At 33.4% G+C, this 20,755-nt stretch overlaps 1 protein-coding gene across 1 annotated transcript; it reads left to right on the top strand.

Annotated features, from left to right (window-relative positions):
- On the top strand, positions 517 to 5,631 carry LOC109361590 (ribonucleoside-diphosphate reductase large subunit). Its single transcript, XM_019607093.1, has 17 exons — positions 517 to 1,006; positions 1,125 to 1,186; positions 1,275 to 1,362; positions 1,833 to 2,096; positions 2,221 to 2,461; positions 2,542 to 2,618; positions 2,750 to 2,920; positions 3,028 to 3,120; positions 3,199 to 3,348; positions 3,450 to 3,536; positions 3,672 to 3,836; positions 3,925 to 4,044; positions 4,181 to 4,383; positions 4,467 to 4,616; positions 4,690 to 4,837; positions 5,051 to 5,134; positions 5,215 to 5,631. Exons 1-17 carry the CDS (start codon positions 779 to 781, stop codon positions 5,311 to 5,313), a joined length of 2,430 nt encoding a protein of 809 aa, XP_019462638.1. The 5' UTR covers positions 517 to 778; the 3' UTR covers positions 5,314 to 5,631.

Below are 20,755 nucleotides of genomic sequence, written 5' to 3'. Positions count from 1 at the left end.
TTTAAACCATTTTCATAATATTAAACACTTCTGAGTCATACAATATCAAATGAAAGTATCACAATTGTCTCATGATGTCAAATACAAGTATCACACTTTTATGTAATATGATACCAAATAAACCATTTTCTTAAAATAAATAACTAACATGTAAAATATGTGCATCAACTCATTCCTTTTTCTGTTCTTAAAATTGTCTTGTACCAATAAAAAGTTAATCACTTATTTAAGATCACAGTGAATTGAAATAAATTAGAATGTCAACCATTCAACTTGGAAGGAGTTTTCACCCATAGAGCAAGAAAAAAAACTGGAGCACACCACACTTTCTGTCATTTTATGATTGGTTAAAAAAATATTTAATAATTAAATTTTAATTTAAATATATTTTGTCTGACTGATCACATGTTCATGAGATGAAGTGGTACAAAGTGTGGATAAGAGATATGTACCCGAAAAAAAGTGGTCTCACGTGTCTACAATCAAAATCCATCATACAAAGCCCACAGTAAAGTCTTACAGTTGGCCACTCATAAGAGAAAAGCTCCCTCCATTTTAAGCTTCCAATTTCAAGATTCCAGTGCAAAATCACGCGGGAATTTTTCAAATTTTGAGAGGGAAACAAAGCCTTATCACTCATCCAAAAAACACATCCTTAATTTTCCCAGACCCCACCAACTCTCTACACCCTCTTATATATTAACACCACTATCATCTCATTTTGTGTTGTGCTCCAAAACTGTTTGAAGAAATTCCCCACTCAAAACAGAAGAAAAAAATGTACGTGGTGAAGAGGGATGGGAGACAAGAGACAGTGCATTTTGACAAGATCACCGCGCGGCTGAAGAAGTTAAGTTATGGTTTGAGTACCGAACATTGTGATCCGGTTCTGGTGGCGCAGAAAGTTTGCGCCGGTGTTTATAAAGGCGTCACAACTAGCCAGCTTGATGAATTGGCAGCTGAAACTGCCGCTGCCATGACCACCAACCACCCTGATTATGCTTCTGTTAGTTCAATTTAACTTTTGTTTATGTTACATGGCTCGTTTTGTGTTTGATTGTTGAAATCGAAGGAATGAAGGTTTGTGTGATATGATTTGATGTGTTTTGTGTGTGATGTTGCAGTTGGCTGCTAGGATTGCTGTTTCAAATCTGCATAAGAACACGAGGAAGTCGTTCTCAGATACGTAAGTGTGATGGAAAGTATTTTATGTATTTGATTTGTTCTGGTTAGATGATTTGGTGTTTACTGTAGTGAAAATTTGATGTTTTTAGGATTAAGATCATGTACGACCATTTTAATGAGAGATCGGGGTTGAAGGCTCCTCTGATTGCTGATGATGTCTATGAAATTATCATGAAGGTATGCCTTTGCTTAAACTTGGTCCTGATTTGTTAATCTCTCTTATTCATTGTGAATTTCTAATTATAGGTATTGGGACTATAAATTGTGGCCTCAATTGCAATTTAGCTTGCAATATTGTAATTTTGGTTTCTTCGTAACTGCATTGTTACTATAATTGTGGTTTCGTCGATTTCATTTTGTTGCAATTGTGGTCAATGCAATGTAACTACAAGATTAACTTGAACCACGATATAAATGGTTGATAGATTTGAATATCTTGTCATATGCCACTTATATTTGAAATTTGGAGTACACTGTAATGAATTAGTTGACATATGATCAATGTTTCAGAAGATTTACTTTCTTTTATATATTTTATGTTTTTTTTGGTATGTGATTTGAAAATGAGATGCTTCATGTTTTGATTTGTCGTTCTTTATGTATGATGTTGCGAATTTCACTTTTTATTATTTTCTGTTTGGTTTCAGAATGCTGCTCGGTTGGACAGTGAGATCATATATGATAGGGACTTTGACTATGATTACTTTGGTTTCAAAACCCTTGAGAGGTCCTACCTGTTGAAGGTTGAAGGAAAAGTTGTTGAAAGACCTCAGCACATGTTGATGAGGGTTTCTGTTGGAATTCACAAGGATGACATTGATTCTGCTGTCAAAACTTACCACCTAATGTCTCAGAGATGGTTCACTCATGCATCTCCTACTCTATTCAATGCCGGAACACCTAGGCCTCAGGTATGGTTACTCGTTATGCTCCATATCTTTCACCCCTTTTCTTTTATTGAGCCCAAGATTTGATTTGTTTCTTTTATGCTTGTAAGATTAATGTTTAGGTTTGTTTCTTTATGTGCTTTGACAGTTGAGTAGTTGCTTCCTTGTGTGTATGAAAGATGATAGTATAGAGGGAATATATGATACTTTGAAGGAGTGTGCTGCAATCAGCAAATCAGCTGGAGGAATTGGTGTTTCTGTTCACAACATTCGTGCCACAGGGAGTTACATTCGTGGAACTAATGGGACATCCAATGGTATTGTTCCAATGCTGCGTGTGTTCAATGATACTGCCCGCTATGTTGATCAGGGTGGAGGCAAGAGGAAAGGTAAAGCCATTTATACCTATCCACAAACCCCAAAATTGGTGAATATTTCTAAATTGTATGTTACAAATATTTTCCTAAAGGTGCATTTGCTGTGTACTTGGAGCCATGGCATGCTGATATCTTCGAGTTCTTGGATTTAAGAAAAAATCATGGAAAGGTATGATTGCCTGAACTTAAGTGGTAATAATTTTCTGCAATCCCTATATGATTATGACCTCAGATCTTATTCTATGCTGGGTGAAGAATTGTTTTATTGAATATCACTATATGTTGGTGCTCTCTTTGCAGGAAGAGCATCGTGCTCGAGATTTGTTTTATGCCCTTTGGGTGCCTGATCTCTTTATGGAAAGGGTTCAGAGTAATGGAAAATGGTCTTTGTTTTGCCCCAATGAAGCACCAGGTTTGGCAGATTGTTGGGGTGAAGAATTTGAGAAGCTGTACATTCGGTATGAAAGAGAGGTAAGTTCATTTTTGACATGTAGACTTATTTTGCATGTTTCAGAATCTGCCTTTTGTGATGCTGAATATTGCCTTGCATTTTCTTAACCGAATGCATATGTACGCAGGGAAAAGCAAAGAAGGTGGTAGAGGCACAAAATATCTGGTTTGAAATTCTGAAGTCCCAGATGGAAACTGGAACCCCTTACATGCTTTTTAAGGTTGTTTACGAAGTCATATTTGGCTTTCCGAGTCTGTTTTTTCAATGGATTTTGTATTTATATTTTTCTATATCCCAGGACTCTTGCAACAGGAAAAGCAACCAGCAGAATCTTGGCACAATTAAGTCATCAAACTTGTGCACTGAGATAATTGAGTATACAAGTCCGACAGAAACGGCTGTGTGCAACCTGGCATCAATTGCACTGCCACGTTATGTTAAAGACAAGGTGGCACGTCTCTATCATACCTCATATGCTAGGTTCATGTTTATTTGATTTGTAGACCATTTTATTCATACTGATGTGGACTGTTATTCTTCTTATTACAGGGTGTGCCCTTGGAGTCCCATCTATCTAAGCTTGTTGGCAGCCGAGGTTCCAAAAACAGATATTTTGATTTTGATAAACTAGGAGAGGTATGGTTTATTGTTAAGATTTTACCGTATATGATAATAATGTTATGTATGTTTTTGATGTGTATCCATGCACCCACAATTTGACATAATTATTATATGGCTAGACCTCTAATGGCTGTTTGTGATTACTTATAGGTTACTGCAACGGTGACAACAAACCTTAATAAAATAATTGATGTTAATTACTACCCAGTTGACAATGCAAGAAGGTCAAACTTAAGGCATAGACCCATTGGTATTGGAGTTCAGGGTCTTGCTGATACCTTCATACTACTTGGCATGGCATTCGACTCACCAGAGGTAAACGGTGTTTCTAGAACTGTTAGTTCGTCAACAGTTTAAGAGATATGTTCTCCAATTTGATAGTTTACTTGGATATGGAGTGCAGGCTCAACAGCTAAACAAGGAGATATTTGAAACTATATACTATCATGCTCTCAAATCTTCTTGTGAATTGGCTGCCAAAGAAGGTCCGTATGAAACATATAGTGGAAGTCCTGTAAGCAAGGTATGTCATTTTGAGGAACATAGATATAGTTACATAATTGCACTTGCATGTTCAGTTTTATTTTTATCCCTAAAATTGGAATTTTGAAGAATCAAATATGTTTCTAGTGGCTTAGGTGTTTTATTGTATTGTGCAGGGAATTCTGCAGCCAGACATGTGGGGTGTGACACCCTCCAGTCGTTGGGATTGGGACTCACTTCGGGAGATGATATCAAAGAATGGTGTGAGAAATTCACTTCTTGTTGCCCCTATGCCAACTGCATCTACTAGCCAGATTCTTGGCAATAATGAGTGTTTTGAGCCTTATACTTCTAATATATACAATCGAAGAGTTCTAAGGTTTGCTTGCCATTCCATGTTATTTGTCTTCGCATGTCATTGCCATATCTTGCTTGTTAACTGAGTAACTGTCTGTCTTTCAGTGGTGAATTTGTTGTTGTGAACAAGCATCTTCTTAATGACTTGACTGAAATGGGACTCTGGTCTCCTGCAGTCAAGAACAACATTATCTATGAGAATGGTTCTGTCCAGAAAATACCAGAGATACCTCATGACTTGAAAGCTATATACAAGTATGAGCACTATTATTTTTTACTCCAAACTTGGATTTAATACATTTATACTAACTCAGATTAAAATGATCAGAACTGTTTGGGAGATCAAGCAAAAAACATTAGTTGATATGGCTGTTGATCGAGGATGCTACATAGATCAGAGTCAAAGCTTAAATATTCACATTGAGCAGCCCAACTTTGGAAAATTGACTTCCTTGCATTTCTATGCATGGTCCAAGGTATGAAGCTTTTTAATCGGGGCCAGTTGAAAATGTCAAACTTATTGAATTTTATGCATATTGTCTCTTATTTTCTGTGCATTAGTAGGATGTATTTTGGTGTTCAGAATATGATTATTTTTCCAGAGCTGGTCTTTTTTAGATATACTGGTTTCTAGGAAAGGGTATATACTGTTTTATAATTGACGTGGATTGATTTCTATTGTCTTGAAGGGTCTGAAGACTGGGATGTATTATCTCCGAACACGAGCTGCAGCTGATGCTATCAAGTTCACTGTCGATACCTCTGCCCTCAAAGTAAAAAAAAATATTTGATCAATATTTCCATTCATGAGATTTGCACATTCTGATACTAAATATTTCTGTTGCGATTGCAGGAAAAACCTAAGGTGTTGGAGGAAGATGATGGTACCAAGATGGCACAAATGGTGTGTTCTTTGACAAACCGAGAAGAGTGTCTGGCTTGTGGGAGTTGAGTGTATCACAAATGGGAATTGCTTAACCTCGGCAATTTATTATAGAACGGCTCTACTAGTGAAGATTTAAATATGTGATTCAAAGGCCAGTAAGATATATGATAATCTTATGCTGTTTTTGTATTATTTAGGGCTTTGTATAGTATTTAGGTTGGTGTCAGTTTCATTTATATTTGCTTCTTGTATCATATCTTAGTTGAAGAGTGACAAGAAATCATAGGGAGCCATGTCAAGTGAATTTCTTTATTGCCCTGTATGGAAGAAGTAAGAACCAATGCTTAATGGTATGAGAAAGATGTAATAAAGTTTTTAGAGTTAATTATACTAACCAAGTTTTCTTTATTGCTGAGTTTTAGTGAAATTATATAAATTACCTCTCACTTTTTTACACCTATACAAACCTCTCATAGTTTTTATACTTTCATTACACTAACCATCATTGTATGAGAAATAAGTGTCATATTTTAAACAGAAAATATGATAAATGCAATTAAGTTAAATAAAAGATGTTATACTGTGAGGAAACATCCAAATAATGTACAATATCTAAAGAGATATTGTTTAAATCGCTCTTATACTATATTTTGATGAACCAAAAATAATAAAGAGGTATCAATTCATATATCATTTGGACTTGCCTTTATATTATACCATGTTTTGTTTAACTTAATTGCATTTATAACATTTTTTGTTCAAAAATTACACTTATTTCTCATACAAGGGTAGTCAGTGTAATGAAAGTATAAAAATTAGGGGTTTGTGTAGGTGTAGAAAAGTGATGGGTGGTTTGTGTGATTTTGCTAAAACTCAGGAGCGTTAGTGTAATTTACTCAAGTTTTTATTATTACAAAAAAACTTGATTAGGTAAGGTATACCCTGTTGGTGGATCTTGCTCTAAAGTTTAGAGGGAGCAATAATATTTAATTATAATTTAAGATTATAATTATTTGATTAACAATAAAAAAATAAATATATATAATTGTTTTAAAGTTTCAAAAGAAAATATTAGTTCTATAGTGAATATTCATTTAAGTTGCTAAATGTTTTTCGACCTTGCTAGTTTAGTCCCTAAAAAATTTAAGAATTCAAAATCGTCACAAATTTCAAAAGTACGTCAAATTTGTCATTTTTAGCATGTTTTACAACAAATAGAGACTAATTGACCCTAAAATTAACTAATTTGATCCACATTTGAAATTTTGGGGGATTATTTTGATAAAGTCAAAAAATATGAGGAACTAAAATAAATATTTGCTCTTAATTCTAAATAACATTAGTTTACAACTAAAGATGTTAAAGAAAAATATACATTAATTTAAAATGTCACTTTTCCGACTTTTAAAGACTTAAACTCATCGATTATTGAATCATGGGTAAAAGTTTTAGTTATTTCATTTTTCCATATAAATAGTCGCATTACCAATAAGAAATTCATCTTGATTAATTCTAAATAACATTAATTTACAACCGAAGATGTTAAAGAAAAATATACATTCATTTGAAATGCCATTTTTTGAACTTTTAAAGATTTAAACTCATCAATTACTGAGTCATGTGTAAAAGTTTCAGTTATTTTATTTTTCCATATAAATCGCCACATTACTAATAAGAAATTCATCTTGATTAATGATTGAATCAGTATATAGTATAACAAAAATTCAGAATATATCATTAATGTCTATAACTGCACTCCAATATAGAGTAATGATATTGTAATTTTAAATTATCAATTGAAGAAATAATAATATTACATCAAGAAAATATTGTTGAAAATAACTTACAAACACTATATGAATTCATGAGTGATGAGGAGAACCAGTTAACAAATTTTTTGATAATAAAAACACATTCAAAAACACTCTCTCAAAAGTGCAATGATAAATTTTTTTTACAGTTACTACATGCTTAAAATATTGTATGACTTTGTATTACAATGTAAATAGAATAATCGAATTATTTGTGAATCATGTGTGTTGTCCAAATTGATAAATTGAGTTTTAATTTAAACACTCATATAGTAAATAAATATTTTAAAATATTATGTAAAGTAAATATATTAAAACAATTTATCAAAAAAATATTAATTTTTTTTTTAAATTCAGGAGGGGTAGTTGCGCCCACCAGCCCTAAAGAGATCAGCCTCTGGTATACCCTATGCAAGGTCAGTGAATATTATCTGTCTTAGTGATGTTTGATGTGTAATGTTATGTAAATATTATAGCTCATATTCTCAGTTACTGAGGCTTGGACAGTTAATGCATTCCGTTACATGGCATATGCTAATGTCAGACTAAAATAATTGAGTTTAATTTTAGACCAAAACTAACTTAAAAAAGGAAAAGCATTTAAACAAGTATAAATTATTTAAAATGGTGGAATGAAACTATTCTTTAAGTTGTCACGTACCATCCACGAAATAAGTTTTATGCATGTGTTAATCAATTGCCAACACCAAAATGCGGTGGGAATGAAGTTCACATCTTCCTTTTTTGTGTCTCAATAGTGTCCTAACTCAATTAAAAATATCACATAATTCAAATGGAAAATTATAAAATCAAAAAATTATTTTGTATATTATTTGATGGAATATGATTGACTTGAGATATGAGAAAATGTATATTTTGGGATTTGTAATCATTATTACAGTGATACAAATGTTTTTTTCTAACTATTTAGAATTGTATTGGGCCAACCTATTTCTAATTTATCCATTTTTTTTAGAAACCCATTAGATTGTTTTTATATATGATCATATTTATTGTAAAATATAAAACTACATGATAAATTATGAATAGACCAAAATAATAATAATATTTATTATTATATAAAAATAGTAGTTATTATAAATTTATAAAGAAATATAATAAATTATAAAATAATAAATGTGACTCAAATGAGAATAAAAGATGTATTAATCTATTAGATGATGTAGTTGTTCTAAGGATACCACTTTCTTTCTCTTACCCACATAACTACATTCTGTCCCAAGCAACATGTGGGAATATGAATTGGTTTGGTAGTAGAATGGATAAAGCGACAATGTGACATGAAGTGAGTGTTTGACCAAAGTTAATTTAGTTGACTGTGTTGTGTAGTTGTATCATACCAATTAACATCATTATAAGGGCATGACCAATTTTGTTTCATGTTTCCAAGCCTAACAATTTTGTTTCATGTTTCGACTATTCAAACATTGAAGTACCAGCAATAAAAAAATCTGTTTATTAATGCACATACAAATATGTCTATGTTAGATATTTTCTGATAATTCGTGAAATACTAATTCTAAAATCTTGAATATTATGATTCTCACATATATAAAACAATGGTCTTCTTGATACATCCAGTCACTACCATATATATAGATACTCATCTTGTGAATGATACAATGACATATATGAATCCATGTTTTCTGATCTACTCCTTTGATATACCTTTTGAAAGAGTTTTGGCATGATGACCTTCCTCAACCAAATCCTTAATTCCTTTTGGGACATTCGTTTTATCTCTGATGGGGAGAGGTGAAAACTATTTGTGATTTGGTGTCTTGGGGACAATAATCGTTCCTTATGCGTTAACTTATAAGGTTCCCATTATCCCTATAGGCCAACCGTTTGAATATCCACTCATTAAGCTCATATTCTCGTCAGTTTCAGAAGTCTTATGGTTTGTCAGTAATTAGATTACTTATTTTGTAACCCAAAAATAAATAGCCAATATAATTGTATTAAATATATGATGATCATCTTAATTAGAAATTATGAATTTCTAACAATCTCCACTTGACCTTCATATTTTTCCTGGAACAATTATATCACATATTCTTTAGGCGTGCTTCTATATGCTATTTATATTTAAATTTCTCATTAATACAATCTGGTTCATCTCATATATCAACTATGGAACCATCGCGACTTTCATCACATTGAAATGTGACTTGACCACGGTGATCACCATACCAATATACTAAATGACATAGATCAAATATGGATGAGTGACATGGAAATTTCATACAATGTGATCTTAAACATATATATATTCAACTGGTCCTTCTTTATTCTTTAGTGAGATCAATCCAAAGTCCTTAATTACAACACAATAGTTATAATACACAAGTTCAAAATAGAACAATGAATCATCAATTTTATTATGCATAAAACTATATATGACGTCCAAAGTAAATCATAGAATATATAGACTCTCACTAAACTAAGGTATCCTAAGGAGCAATACTCATATGAAAAATATGCTCATCAAAGACTTTAGGTACCAAATCCTTAATCAGTGGATCAACTAGCATAAAATTTGTCCCTATATATTCTATGAAAATTTGTCTATTTTGAACAATTTCTTTAACGACCAAAAACTTGATGTCAATAAAATTTGACTCTATAGAACTCCTATTACTGTTGGAGTAAAGAACCGTGAACTTACTACCACAATAAATTATTGGTGGTCTTTTAGTACCATCAACCACACGTAAGTCAGTGACAAAATTTCTGCAACCATATGCCATGGTCTGATGTTTCAAAACAAACCATGAACTCCGCAACCATGGTTGAAGGAGCTATGAGCATCTGTTTAGCAGACTTCCAAGAGATAGCACCTTCAATCAAGATAAACATATATCCAGAGATGGAATGTCTGTTATCTAGACACCCAATGATCTCTAAATTCTCAGACATCCAATAAATGAGTATGTACTCCTTTGTTTTCTTTAAGTAACGTATAACACGTTTGACTGTCTTCTAGTGATGCATTACAGGATTGCTCATATATATATTCCCAAAACTTCCACGACAAAGGCTATGTCGATACATGTGCAAACTTGAGCATACATTAGACATTATATATTGTAGATGCATAAAGAATCTTTTGCATCTCGTATCTTTCAAGGTCCTTTTTGGGCATTGTTCGAGACTAAACTTGTCTCCCTTAACTATAGAGGTATCCCCTAGTTTACTTTCTTTCATGCCAAATCTATCTAGGACTTTATCTATATAGCTTTCTTGTGACAATCGTAGGATACCTTGAGAACGATCTCTTAGTATATGAATACCTAATACAAAAAAACTTCACCAAGATTTTTCATTTCGAAATTCTTCTTAGAAATCTATTGGTCTTATGCAATAGTCTCATATCACTGCTCTCAAGCAATATGACATATAATACTATGAATATAAATTTACTCTCACTAAATCCGTGGTACACACAATCATCAATTTTATTTGCCTCAAAATCATACGAGGTAATAACTTGATGAAACTTGTGATTCCATTGACGAAAATCTTGTTTAAGGTCATAGATGGATTTCATTAATTTGCATACCATTGACTTTGAGCCAATTGACACAAAGTTTTCTGGTTCTACCATATAGATCGTTTCTTTAATGTTTAATGTCACCATTTAGAAACTCAGTCTTAACATCCATCTGACGTAGCTCTAATTCAAAATGAGCAACTAGAGCCAATATTATTCTAAAAGAATCATTCGAAGATACTGAAGAGAAGGTTTATTTATAATCAATGCATTCTTTTTTAGTAAAGCCTTTAGCTACTAGACGAGCTTTATATATGTTAATATTACCCTTCGAATTCCTCTTGGTTTTAAATATCCATTTGCAACCAATAGGTTTCGCACCTTCAGGTAATTCGACAAGATCCTAAACGTCAATATCATGCATAGACTTCATCTCATTCTTCATGGCATCAATCCACTTTTGAGATTTAGAACTTTTCACAGCTTGACATAAGTTCAATGGATCATCTTCTGTTTACCGGATGTCATCCTCATGTTCTTGAAGAAATATAATATAATCATCACGAATTGCACTTCTCCTCTCTCTAGTGGATCTCCTTAATGACACTTCTACTTCTTGAGGTTGTTGAATTTGTTATATAGGGACTTGAGGGAGAACCTCATTGTTGTCTTGTTCTGAAATATTGTCAGGAACAATATTCTGAACATTATCTTCTATTATCGAAGTAATTTCTTGAATGGTAATAGGCATAAGAACTTGTTCATCATTAGTGACATGTTCTTCCTCAAAGACAACATTCTTTATATTCTCTTCCTTCCCAAAATCAACTTCCCCATGAAATCTTGCATTTCTCGTCTCAAAAAAGTCTTGAAGTGGGATCATAAAATTATAGTCCCGATAGCATTCAACATAGCCAACAAAATAGCAGCTAACAATTCTTGAGTCCAGTTTCCTTTCATGCGACCTATAAGATTGCACCTCAGCTAGAAAACTCAAATGTGCAAGTGTTTTAAGCTTGGTCTTTTATTAGTCCATTGCTCATGAGTTTTTATTAACTGCTTTACTTGACATCCTATTAAGGATCTAAACTGTAGCCTTTAAAGCTTCCCCCAAAGAGACTCTGGTAAGGAAGAATGACTAATCACACTTCTCACCATATCCTTAAGAGTTCGGTTTCATCGCTCAACAACACCCTTCATGCTAGGTTTGTCTGGCATAATGTATTACGGAACAATTCCACATTCTCTGAGGAAAAACATAAATAGCCTTTTCACAACATCATTATTGTTCTTTCTTTTCTTATTCTGAGAGTTCATAATCAAATGAACACTTTCAGTCTTATCTTTCTGCAACCTCTCTATTGCACACAGTGAGATATAAACTCATTAAGAGACCATTTGTCATTCTCAGTGTTATAGCTCACTTTGAATTGCCTAAAGTGTGCACGAAGTGAGATCAAAATCAAGTGCACGAGCAAGTCATCACCAAACTCTAACTTAAGTGACTTAAGTTTTTTATGTGAGATTAGAAATTTCCATAACATACTCTCTTATGTTCCATTTGCCTTTATATTTAATGGAGATGAGTTTAGCCAAAAGGCTACTCGTCTCCGTCTTTTAATTTTTTGGCAAAGTATGATTCTATTTCTTCAAGGAACTTCCTTCCACTCCGACCCTAAAAAATAGAGCACTAAAACGCTTCTGTAATAGAGCGTTTAATGATCATTAGACACATTCGGTTAGAGTGTTCTCATTTCCAAATTTTAACGTCATCGAGGATTTCCAGAGTAGAAATGAGCTTCTCCATCTGAAGTGTCAGATCTAAATCCATACAGACGAGAATAATTTCTACAGCTTCCTTATATACCTTAAAGTTCATCTCATCCAGTAATAAATGTTCTTAAATTGAGCAGAAATATTTGCAATACTAGTAAAAGAACAAAACAAATTGCAATCATTCTTGCAATTAAACCAACATTCAACTTTAATACTTAAATTCAAATGATGATGATGATGCACATCACGAGTTACCTAGCACAATATTAATATTCAATTTTTGGACAAAAATATTAACTTGAGAGTGGTACACTCAATATAGTAATCAAACATTGATAATCAATCCAATCAAACAATAAGTCTTTCTTTGGACCAACTTACTTTTCACATGGAAAACCATATGATTATCATAAATTTATTGCTACAAGTATGTTTGTAATTTGAGTCAAAAATCTTCCTTTGGGCCGATCACTATTCGCATAAAATGCAAACATACATGGTCAAATATTGATCATAATGCATGTCAAATAATAAACCATTATTTGGACTGATTTATCATTCACATATGCAAATTTATAATAATCACATGTGTATATAACCTGACCAAATAATAATATTCCTTTGGGACAATTAAGACTCGCATGAATACATATACGTACTAACATTTGATATTTATTATGAACAATTCATAAAAGAAGATGTCACTTTGGTGACTTCATGTTTAATATGTTCATTTAAAATGTCAAACAACTTTATTTTCCAAAATAAAAATCATTTAGTTGAGTTTGCTTCAACATTTAATCCAAAAATACATTATTTATATCCACATATAAATACATATATCCACTATAGCCTATTGGTAGCATTGCATCATTCACATCAGAAAGATATGTGTTTGGAATTCCACTGGTGGTCCTATTGGATTTTCATAATTATTTCTATTTTATGCATGATTAAACATGGCAGGGCAAGCCGTCCAAACAGAAATAATGTTTCAACAATAGCAATAACTTAATAATGCAATCAACCACCAATCAATGCAACAAACTATAAGTGTTGCAACCATTTAAACAAACAAGTCAGATAATATATATAAAACAAGACATGTTCACTTAATAGACTCATAACAAGATACCTAGCATAACATCAGTTTCTAGTCTTGAGACAGAGAAATTAATTTGTAAGTGGTACTCTCAACGTAATGATTAAATATTAACAATTAATTCTGTCAAACAATAGCTTTTCTTTGGACTGACTATTATTCACATGAAAAAAAAAAACTTTATAATTGTTACTTATTTATCATCACATGTATGTTATTATTTGGCCAAATTGTGTCTTCCTTTGGGCCGAAATTTTTTTGCATAAATAATCTCATACTCATCTGTATAATCTTAATCAATTTCCACAATAGAGGTTACTTTGGCAACATATTGTTAATTCAAAAATAATTATTTTACAAAAGGAAAACAATATGAGTCTATTATAAAAAATTATGATCTTGGAATTAAAACCTTCAGATTTGATATCTTTTATGATTAACAAATCTAATCCAATAATATAATTCCAAATCAAAAAAGATATATTACATATATATCAACACATAAAAATTGATGCAATCTCAATCAAATACAAAGTAGATCCAGAGTAAAAACATAAAAAAGATATATGCAAATCATTATCAAAAATTCCAAATCGAACATGATCATGCATATCTTAAAACATATATGTAACACTATATATGTACACTTTTCTCATACTAACATAGTAAAAAATATATAATTTTAAGCATTAATCATAATCATTATATATATATATTAACTTTAAACGGTAATTTCAGACATCACAACAATCTCAAGTTGGAAACAATTACATATCTATATATGTATATTTTAATTCACATTATATATACAAGGCCATGAATTCTATATTGTATATGTATAAAAGATAAAACACGACTTAACCCATATACACCGTATATATACATCAGCAAATTGTAAAATCGCAAAGTGGGAAAAGTCAATGTCCAACAGTAAGGCATTAGTGCACATATAATATACATATTGCATAACAGAGTCATAAAAGTTAATGCAATATTCATGCACAGATCTGAATATATACTTCAACATATGTTGCAATGATTCATAATACAAATTACTCATAGTTCAAATAAGCGGAAGCAAATAAAAGTTATTCTCATTATTCCTAAATACCCAATTTCCATAACCAATAGCTAAAGCATAAAAATCCTCAAATTTAAAAAATTAGGATTCATACAAAAATTGGGGAGAAAACAACTTTAAGGGAGAATCATAAAAATCAGAATCTAAAGCTGTGATACCACTTGTTAGATATTTCTTGATGATTGGTGAAATATCAATCCTAGGATCTTGAATATCATGATTCTCACACATATATAAAACAATGATACTATGTCAGATCTGAATCCATGTTCTCTGATATACTCCTTTGATATACTTTTTGAAAGGTTTTTGGTATGATAGTCTTCCTCAACCAAATCTTTAATTAGATCTGATATACTTGTTAGATATTTCTTGATGATTGGTGAAATATCAATCCTAGGATCTTGAATATCATGATTCTCACACATATATAAAACAATGATACTATGTCAGATCTGAATCCATGTTCTCTGATATACTCCTTTGATATACTTTTTGAAAGGTTTTTGGTATGATAGTCTTCCTCAACCAAATCTTTAATTCCTTTTGGGATCTTCATTTTCTCTCAGATGGGAAGAAACTAAAACTATTTGTGATTTGGTGTCTTGTGGACGATAATCATTTCTTATGCGTTAACTTATTGTGTTCTCATTATTGCCTATAGGCTAACCGTTTGAGTAGTCACTTATTAAGCTCATATTCTCATCAGTTTCAGAAGTCTTATGATTTTCAGTAATTAGATCACTTATTTTGTAACCCAAAATAAATAGTCAATATAATTGTATTTAATTCTCAATCCAAACCTGCCTTTATTTAGCAAACTAAAATATACTTAATGCACACATTAGGAAAATCATAAAATAAAATAATATATCAACAACGTGAATTATTATTAGGACATATACCCTATTGTTAAATCGTTGGATTAGGTGGTAAATATAGCAATCAAACTCATGCTTAAGTACGAGGCAAACATACCTATAATTGGAGATATTAACTTTGATAAATTTTCCAATTTCCATGATTACCAGATTGGGTTTAATAGGCAATTTAAAGCATTAGGTATGTTGCTGAAATCAAACGTATTTATTAAGCAATATTGAGATTGCTCAAAGCAAACAACTTGACCCAAGCAATTCAAAACTTGACCCAAGCAATTCAAAACTTGACCGAGACAAGTTTGATTCTGACCGAGACAACCATAGCACTAAGGCTCCTGACCGAGACAGGACTAAGGCGCATGACCGAGACAGGACCAAGGCTCAAACGCATGACCGAGACAGAACCAAGGCCTCTAGGGCGCATGACCGAGATAGGACCAAGGCTCAGGCGCATGACCAAGACAGGTCCAAGGCTCAGGCGCATGACTGGGCCACCATCAAAACACACGACCAAGGCACCAAGGCCTGTGACCGTAACAGCAACAAGGCACATGTGCCATCTGACTGGGACAATGAAGTCAAGGCACATGGGCCACATGTGCCATCTGACCGAGACTGCCTGATCAAGGCTACTTGGCCATAGCATGGGCACGGACAATATGACCATAGTGCAGATAGCTTGCACAACAAGAAATGTGATCTTTAACTTCTTGTTTCTATTGATCACGTGTGCATATTAGTTAGTTAGTTAGGATCTATATAATCATCATCATTCTTCATTTGTAAAGAAAGAGAAAAGGATTCAATTCCATAATCATCCAAATTAATCAAAGTTTCATATCTTTCATTCTTCATCTTCAACCTTCAAGTTTCTCTTCCAAGAACTAATATAAGTTCTCGTTCAATCATCATTTTCTCTTCTTAATATGGTATCAGAGCTTTTTTTATAAAAGAGCTCTGCTACATTCAAATGGCCACCATGATTCCCTCAACCAATACACCATCGATCCAAAACTTACCTTCCTTTATAGATATTAACTTACCATACCATGTTCATCCATCAGATAATCCAGCACTTCCTCTTGTCTCATCCATGTTGAATGGACAAAATTATCACCAATGGGCAAGGGCCATGGAAGTCAGTCTTAGCACGAAATAAAAGCTACCTTTCATAGATGGAACCATTCGAATGCCTCTCAAAACAGATCCCATTTATCCAGCTTGGGGAAGAGCCAATAACATGGTTATATCATGGATCAATAGATCAGTCTCTCCATCCATATCACAAAGTATCATTTGGATAAAGAAGGCACATGAAGTATGAGATGAATTAAGACAAAGATTCTCACAAGGGAATATCTTCAGAATTGGTGATTTGCAAGATTCATTGTCAAACTTTAAACAAGGAGAACTAACCATCAGCAATTATTTCACAGAAATCAAGACCATTTGGGATGAGCTTGATAACCTTAGACCTCTACCCGTATGCAACTGTGTAGATCCAACAATCTGTACAGATGAGATTGGAGCAAAGAAGAATTGTGAAGAAGACAAAACCATCAGATTCCTAAAGGGATTAAATGATGCATACGCAGGAGTGAGATCCCAGATTATGCTCATGGATCCCTTACCAAACATAAGCAAGGTGTTATCATACAACATGAAACTCAGCTCTATGGGCAAGACTTGGATGTAAAAGCTACGACAATTGCAGGGACTTGGAAAAGGGGAGGAACACTAGGAAGAGGATCCAATCTAGGAAGAAGACCACCCAACTCACCTAGAAGAGGGTCTTGGATCAAAGGTTCAAGCCCAGTAAAATATTGCTCTCATTGTAAAAAGAGTGGACATACAGTTGAAGTTTGTTATAGGCTTCATGGATTTCTAGCCAATTTTCAGTTTACAAGGAATGAACAAGTCAATTCTGTCACCACAAGCTCCTCGAAGGAAGAAGCACAAAAGGAATTGCACCAAGCAAGCAACTCTAAAGGTGATCAAGATGGAACCATCTTTGGTCTCAGTCAGCAGCAATATCAAGGATTATTAAACGTGCTACAACAAAACAATCTACAACAAAACAATCCTATAGGGTCAAAGCATGAAGATCATGATGTGGGAAATGTAAGTAATGTCATCTCTGCAAACCAAGTGATGGATGAACCAGGTAACTCTAAAATTGTTTCAACTCATAATTCTTGGATATTGGACAGTGGAGCAACTGACCACATATGCTCCAATTTAGTCTTATATTATATGCATTACAAAATAAAGCCAATAAGGATAAAACTACCTAATGGTAACTTAGTAACAACATAAGTTTCAGGGACAATACCCATACTGCAAAACTTAGTTCTACATAATGTGTTGTACCTACCATGTTTCAACTATAACCTCCTATCTATTCCTAAACTCACCATGACTCTATCATGCATTGTTTGCTTTAATAAAACATGTGGTGAAATTCAGGACAAGAGTACTTTGAAGATGATTGGTACAACTAGGACCATCAAGGGTTTGTATGTGCTAAAGGCTACTATCTTTCATCATAAAGCAAATTCCTGCTATACTCAAGAAAATAACATTGATTTATGGCACTTTAGGCTAGGCCATACTTCTGAAAATTGTATGAGCACACTCAAACAAACTTTCCCTTTCATTAGTTTTAAGAAGAAATATGTTTGTGATGTTTGTTATGAAGCAAAGCAGAAGAAACTCCCATTCCCTACCAGTAAAACCATATCTTTACATGTTTTTGATATAATACATGCTAATATTTGGGGCCCTTTTTCTATTACATCTATACATGGACATAGATATTTTCTTACTAATGTAGATGATAGCACTATATTTACTTGGATTTTTATGCTAAAGAACAAATTTGAAACATCACATGTTTTGCAAGATTTAGTCACATTACTTGAATCAATTTTCCAAAAGAATCAAAACAATAAGGACAGATAATGGCAGAGAATTCTTGATGGAATCCTATTATTCCAGCAATGGAATCATACATCAAACCAGTTGTCCCTATACACCACAACGGAATGGAGTTGTGGAAAGGAAGCACCAACACATATTGAATGTAGCAAGAGCTCTCCTTTTTCAAAGTCAGGTACCAAAGGTATATTGGTCTTATGCTATTATTCTTGCTGTGCACATTATTAATCTTTTGCCTACACCTATGCTGAATGAAAAATCTCCTTTTGAAATATTGTATGACAAACATTCTAATTTACAACACCTAAAGGTGTTTGGTTGTCTCTCATATGCTAGTACAATCAGTCAATCTAGAACTAAGTTGGATCCTAGGTTTGCTAAATGTGTATTCTTAGGATATAAGAATGGTACAAAAGGCTTTATTGTTTTAAACTTATCCACTAGGGCCCTGCAGATTACTAGGCATGCAATTTTTCATGAAACCATTTTTCCTTATAAGACTCAGCCTAATAAATAGGGTGAGAATAGTCCCATAGAGTCTCATCTACCTATGGCTCATTATGAATAGATATTTGATATAACCCCTATTGATCATGAACCACAACCTAATTCTATTGATCATTATGAAACCATTCCTACAGACATCAATAATGAAGCCATTTCTAACCAGCCTACAGATTCCAGTAATAGCAATAATAGAAGAAGCCTTAGAGTCACTAAACCTCCCACTTATCTTCAAGATTATCATTGTGCTCTATTAAAAAAATCTACCCCTTATGGCTCCTGTAGATATCATATCTCATCCCATTCATCTTATGAACATTTAGCACCTCAACACAAACATAGAGTGATTTCCATCAGCACTCAAACTGAGCCTAAGAACTATGCTCAAGCCATCTTACATCCTCATTGGAGAAATGCCATCAATGCTGAGTTAAAGGCTCTACAACTGAAAAATACATGGACTCTCACCACTCTGCCCAAAGATAAGACCACTATAGGATGCAAGTGGGTCTTTAAAATCAAATGCAAACCCAATGGCAATGTAGAAAGATACAAGGCCAGGCTGGTGGCTAAAGGGTATACTCAAACAGAAGGGATTGATTATATTGATACTTTCTCCCATGTTGCCAAAATCAGTACAGTGAGACTTCTCATTGCCTTGGCTTCTATTCACAAATGGCACCTGAAGCAATTAAATGTAAACAATGCCTTTCTACATGGAGATCTCAATGAAACAGTCTTCATGACCCCACCACATGGCCTCCAAACATCTCCTAATCTTGTTTGTAAACTTGAAAAATCACTGTATGGCCTTAAACAAGCTAGTAGGCAATGGTTCTCCAAGTTATCCACCTTTCTACTCAAACATGGCTATATGAAATGTAAGGGGGTCATTCTTTGTTTGTTCATTGGTTATCTAACACTATTCTCACTATTGTGCTTGTTTATGTTGATGATATCATTCTCTCAGGTAACAATCTTATTGAGATCAATCATCTCAAACAACTGCTAGACACTGCTTTCAAAATCATAGATTTAGGCAACTTAAAATTCTTCCTTGGCTTTGAGATCTCTAGAAACCACACTGGCATCACCATGAACCAGAGGAAGTATACTTTAGAGATCCTTTCATATGCAGGGTTTCTTGGTTGTAAGCCTTCAACTACACCTATGATACAAGGTTCACACCTATATCAAGACAACAATGGAGATTGTTCAGACCCTAATGCCTATAGAAGATTAGTTGGAAGACTCATTTACCTTACAAACACTAGGCCTGATCTCACTTTCTCTATTCACCAGTTAGCTCAATTTATGTCCAAACCAAGTGTTCTCCACCAACAAGCTGCTTTTAAAATTCTCAGATACATTAAAAGCTCCCCTGGTTTAGGCATTTTCTTTCCTACTAATACTTCTATTCAATTACATGCCTACAATGATAGTGACTAGGCTTCTTGCCCAGACACAAGAAGATCCATCTCTGGATATTGTATATACTTAGGAAGCTCTTTGATTTCTTGGAAATCCAAGAAACAGAAAATTGTTTCCCGAAGTTCCCGTGAAGCTGAATATAGAGCCATGACACTCACCTCTTTTGAAATCACATGGCTCATCTACTTATTAGAAGACTTACAACACTCCTACTCTAAAGTTGCTTTATTATTCTGTGATAATCAATTTGCCTTGCATATTGCCTCTAACCCGGTTTTCCATGAACGCACAAAACATATTGAAATTGATTGTCACACGGTTAGAGAACAATATGCAAGTGGCAAAATTAAACTAATGCATGTGCCTACCCATTTGCAGTTAGCAGATGCCCTCACTAAAGCTCTTGGACCAAAGGACTTTGCCTCTATTCCTTCCAAGCTTGGGTTGCTTAATATATACACCCCAGCTTGT

Source organism: Lupinus angustifolius, chromosome LG01 (assembly GCF_001865875.1).
Source record: "Lupinus angustifolius cultivar Tanjil chromosome LG01, LupAngTanjil_v1.0, whole genome shotgun sequence".
In the NCBI taxonomy this organism is placed as follows: domain Eukaryota; kingdom Viridiplantae; phylum Streptophyta; class Magnoliopsida; order Fabales; family Fabaceae; genus Lupinus; species Lupinus angustifolius.
Note: the sequence above shows the minus strand (reverse complement) of the source record. Positions and strands in the feature narration are given on the sequence as shown.

What these genes read in the sequence shown, in the direction of transcription:
- LOC109361590 (XM_019607093.1), top strand. Translation starts at nt 779, where the DNA reads ATGTACGTGGTGAAGAGGGATGGGAGACAAGAGACAGTGCATTTTGAC. An exon ending in ACCACCCTGATTATGCTTCT is followed by an intron (nt 1,007 to 1,124) that starts GTTAGTTCAATT and finishes GTGATGTTGCAG; the next exon opens with TTGGCTGCTAGGATTGCTGT. An exon ending in GTGGAAGTCCTGTAAGCAAG is followed by an intron (nt 4,045 to 4,180) that starts GTATGTCATTTT and finishes TGTATTGTGCAG; the next exon opens with GGAATTCTGCAGCCAGACAT.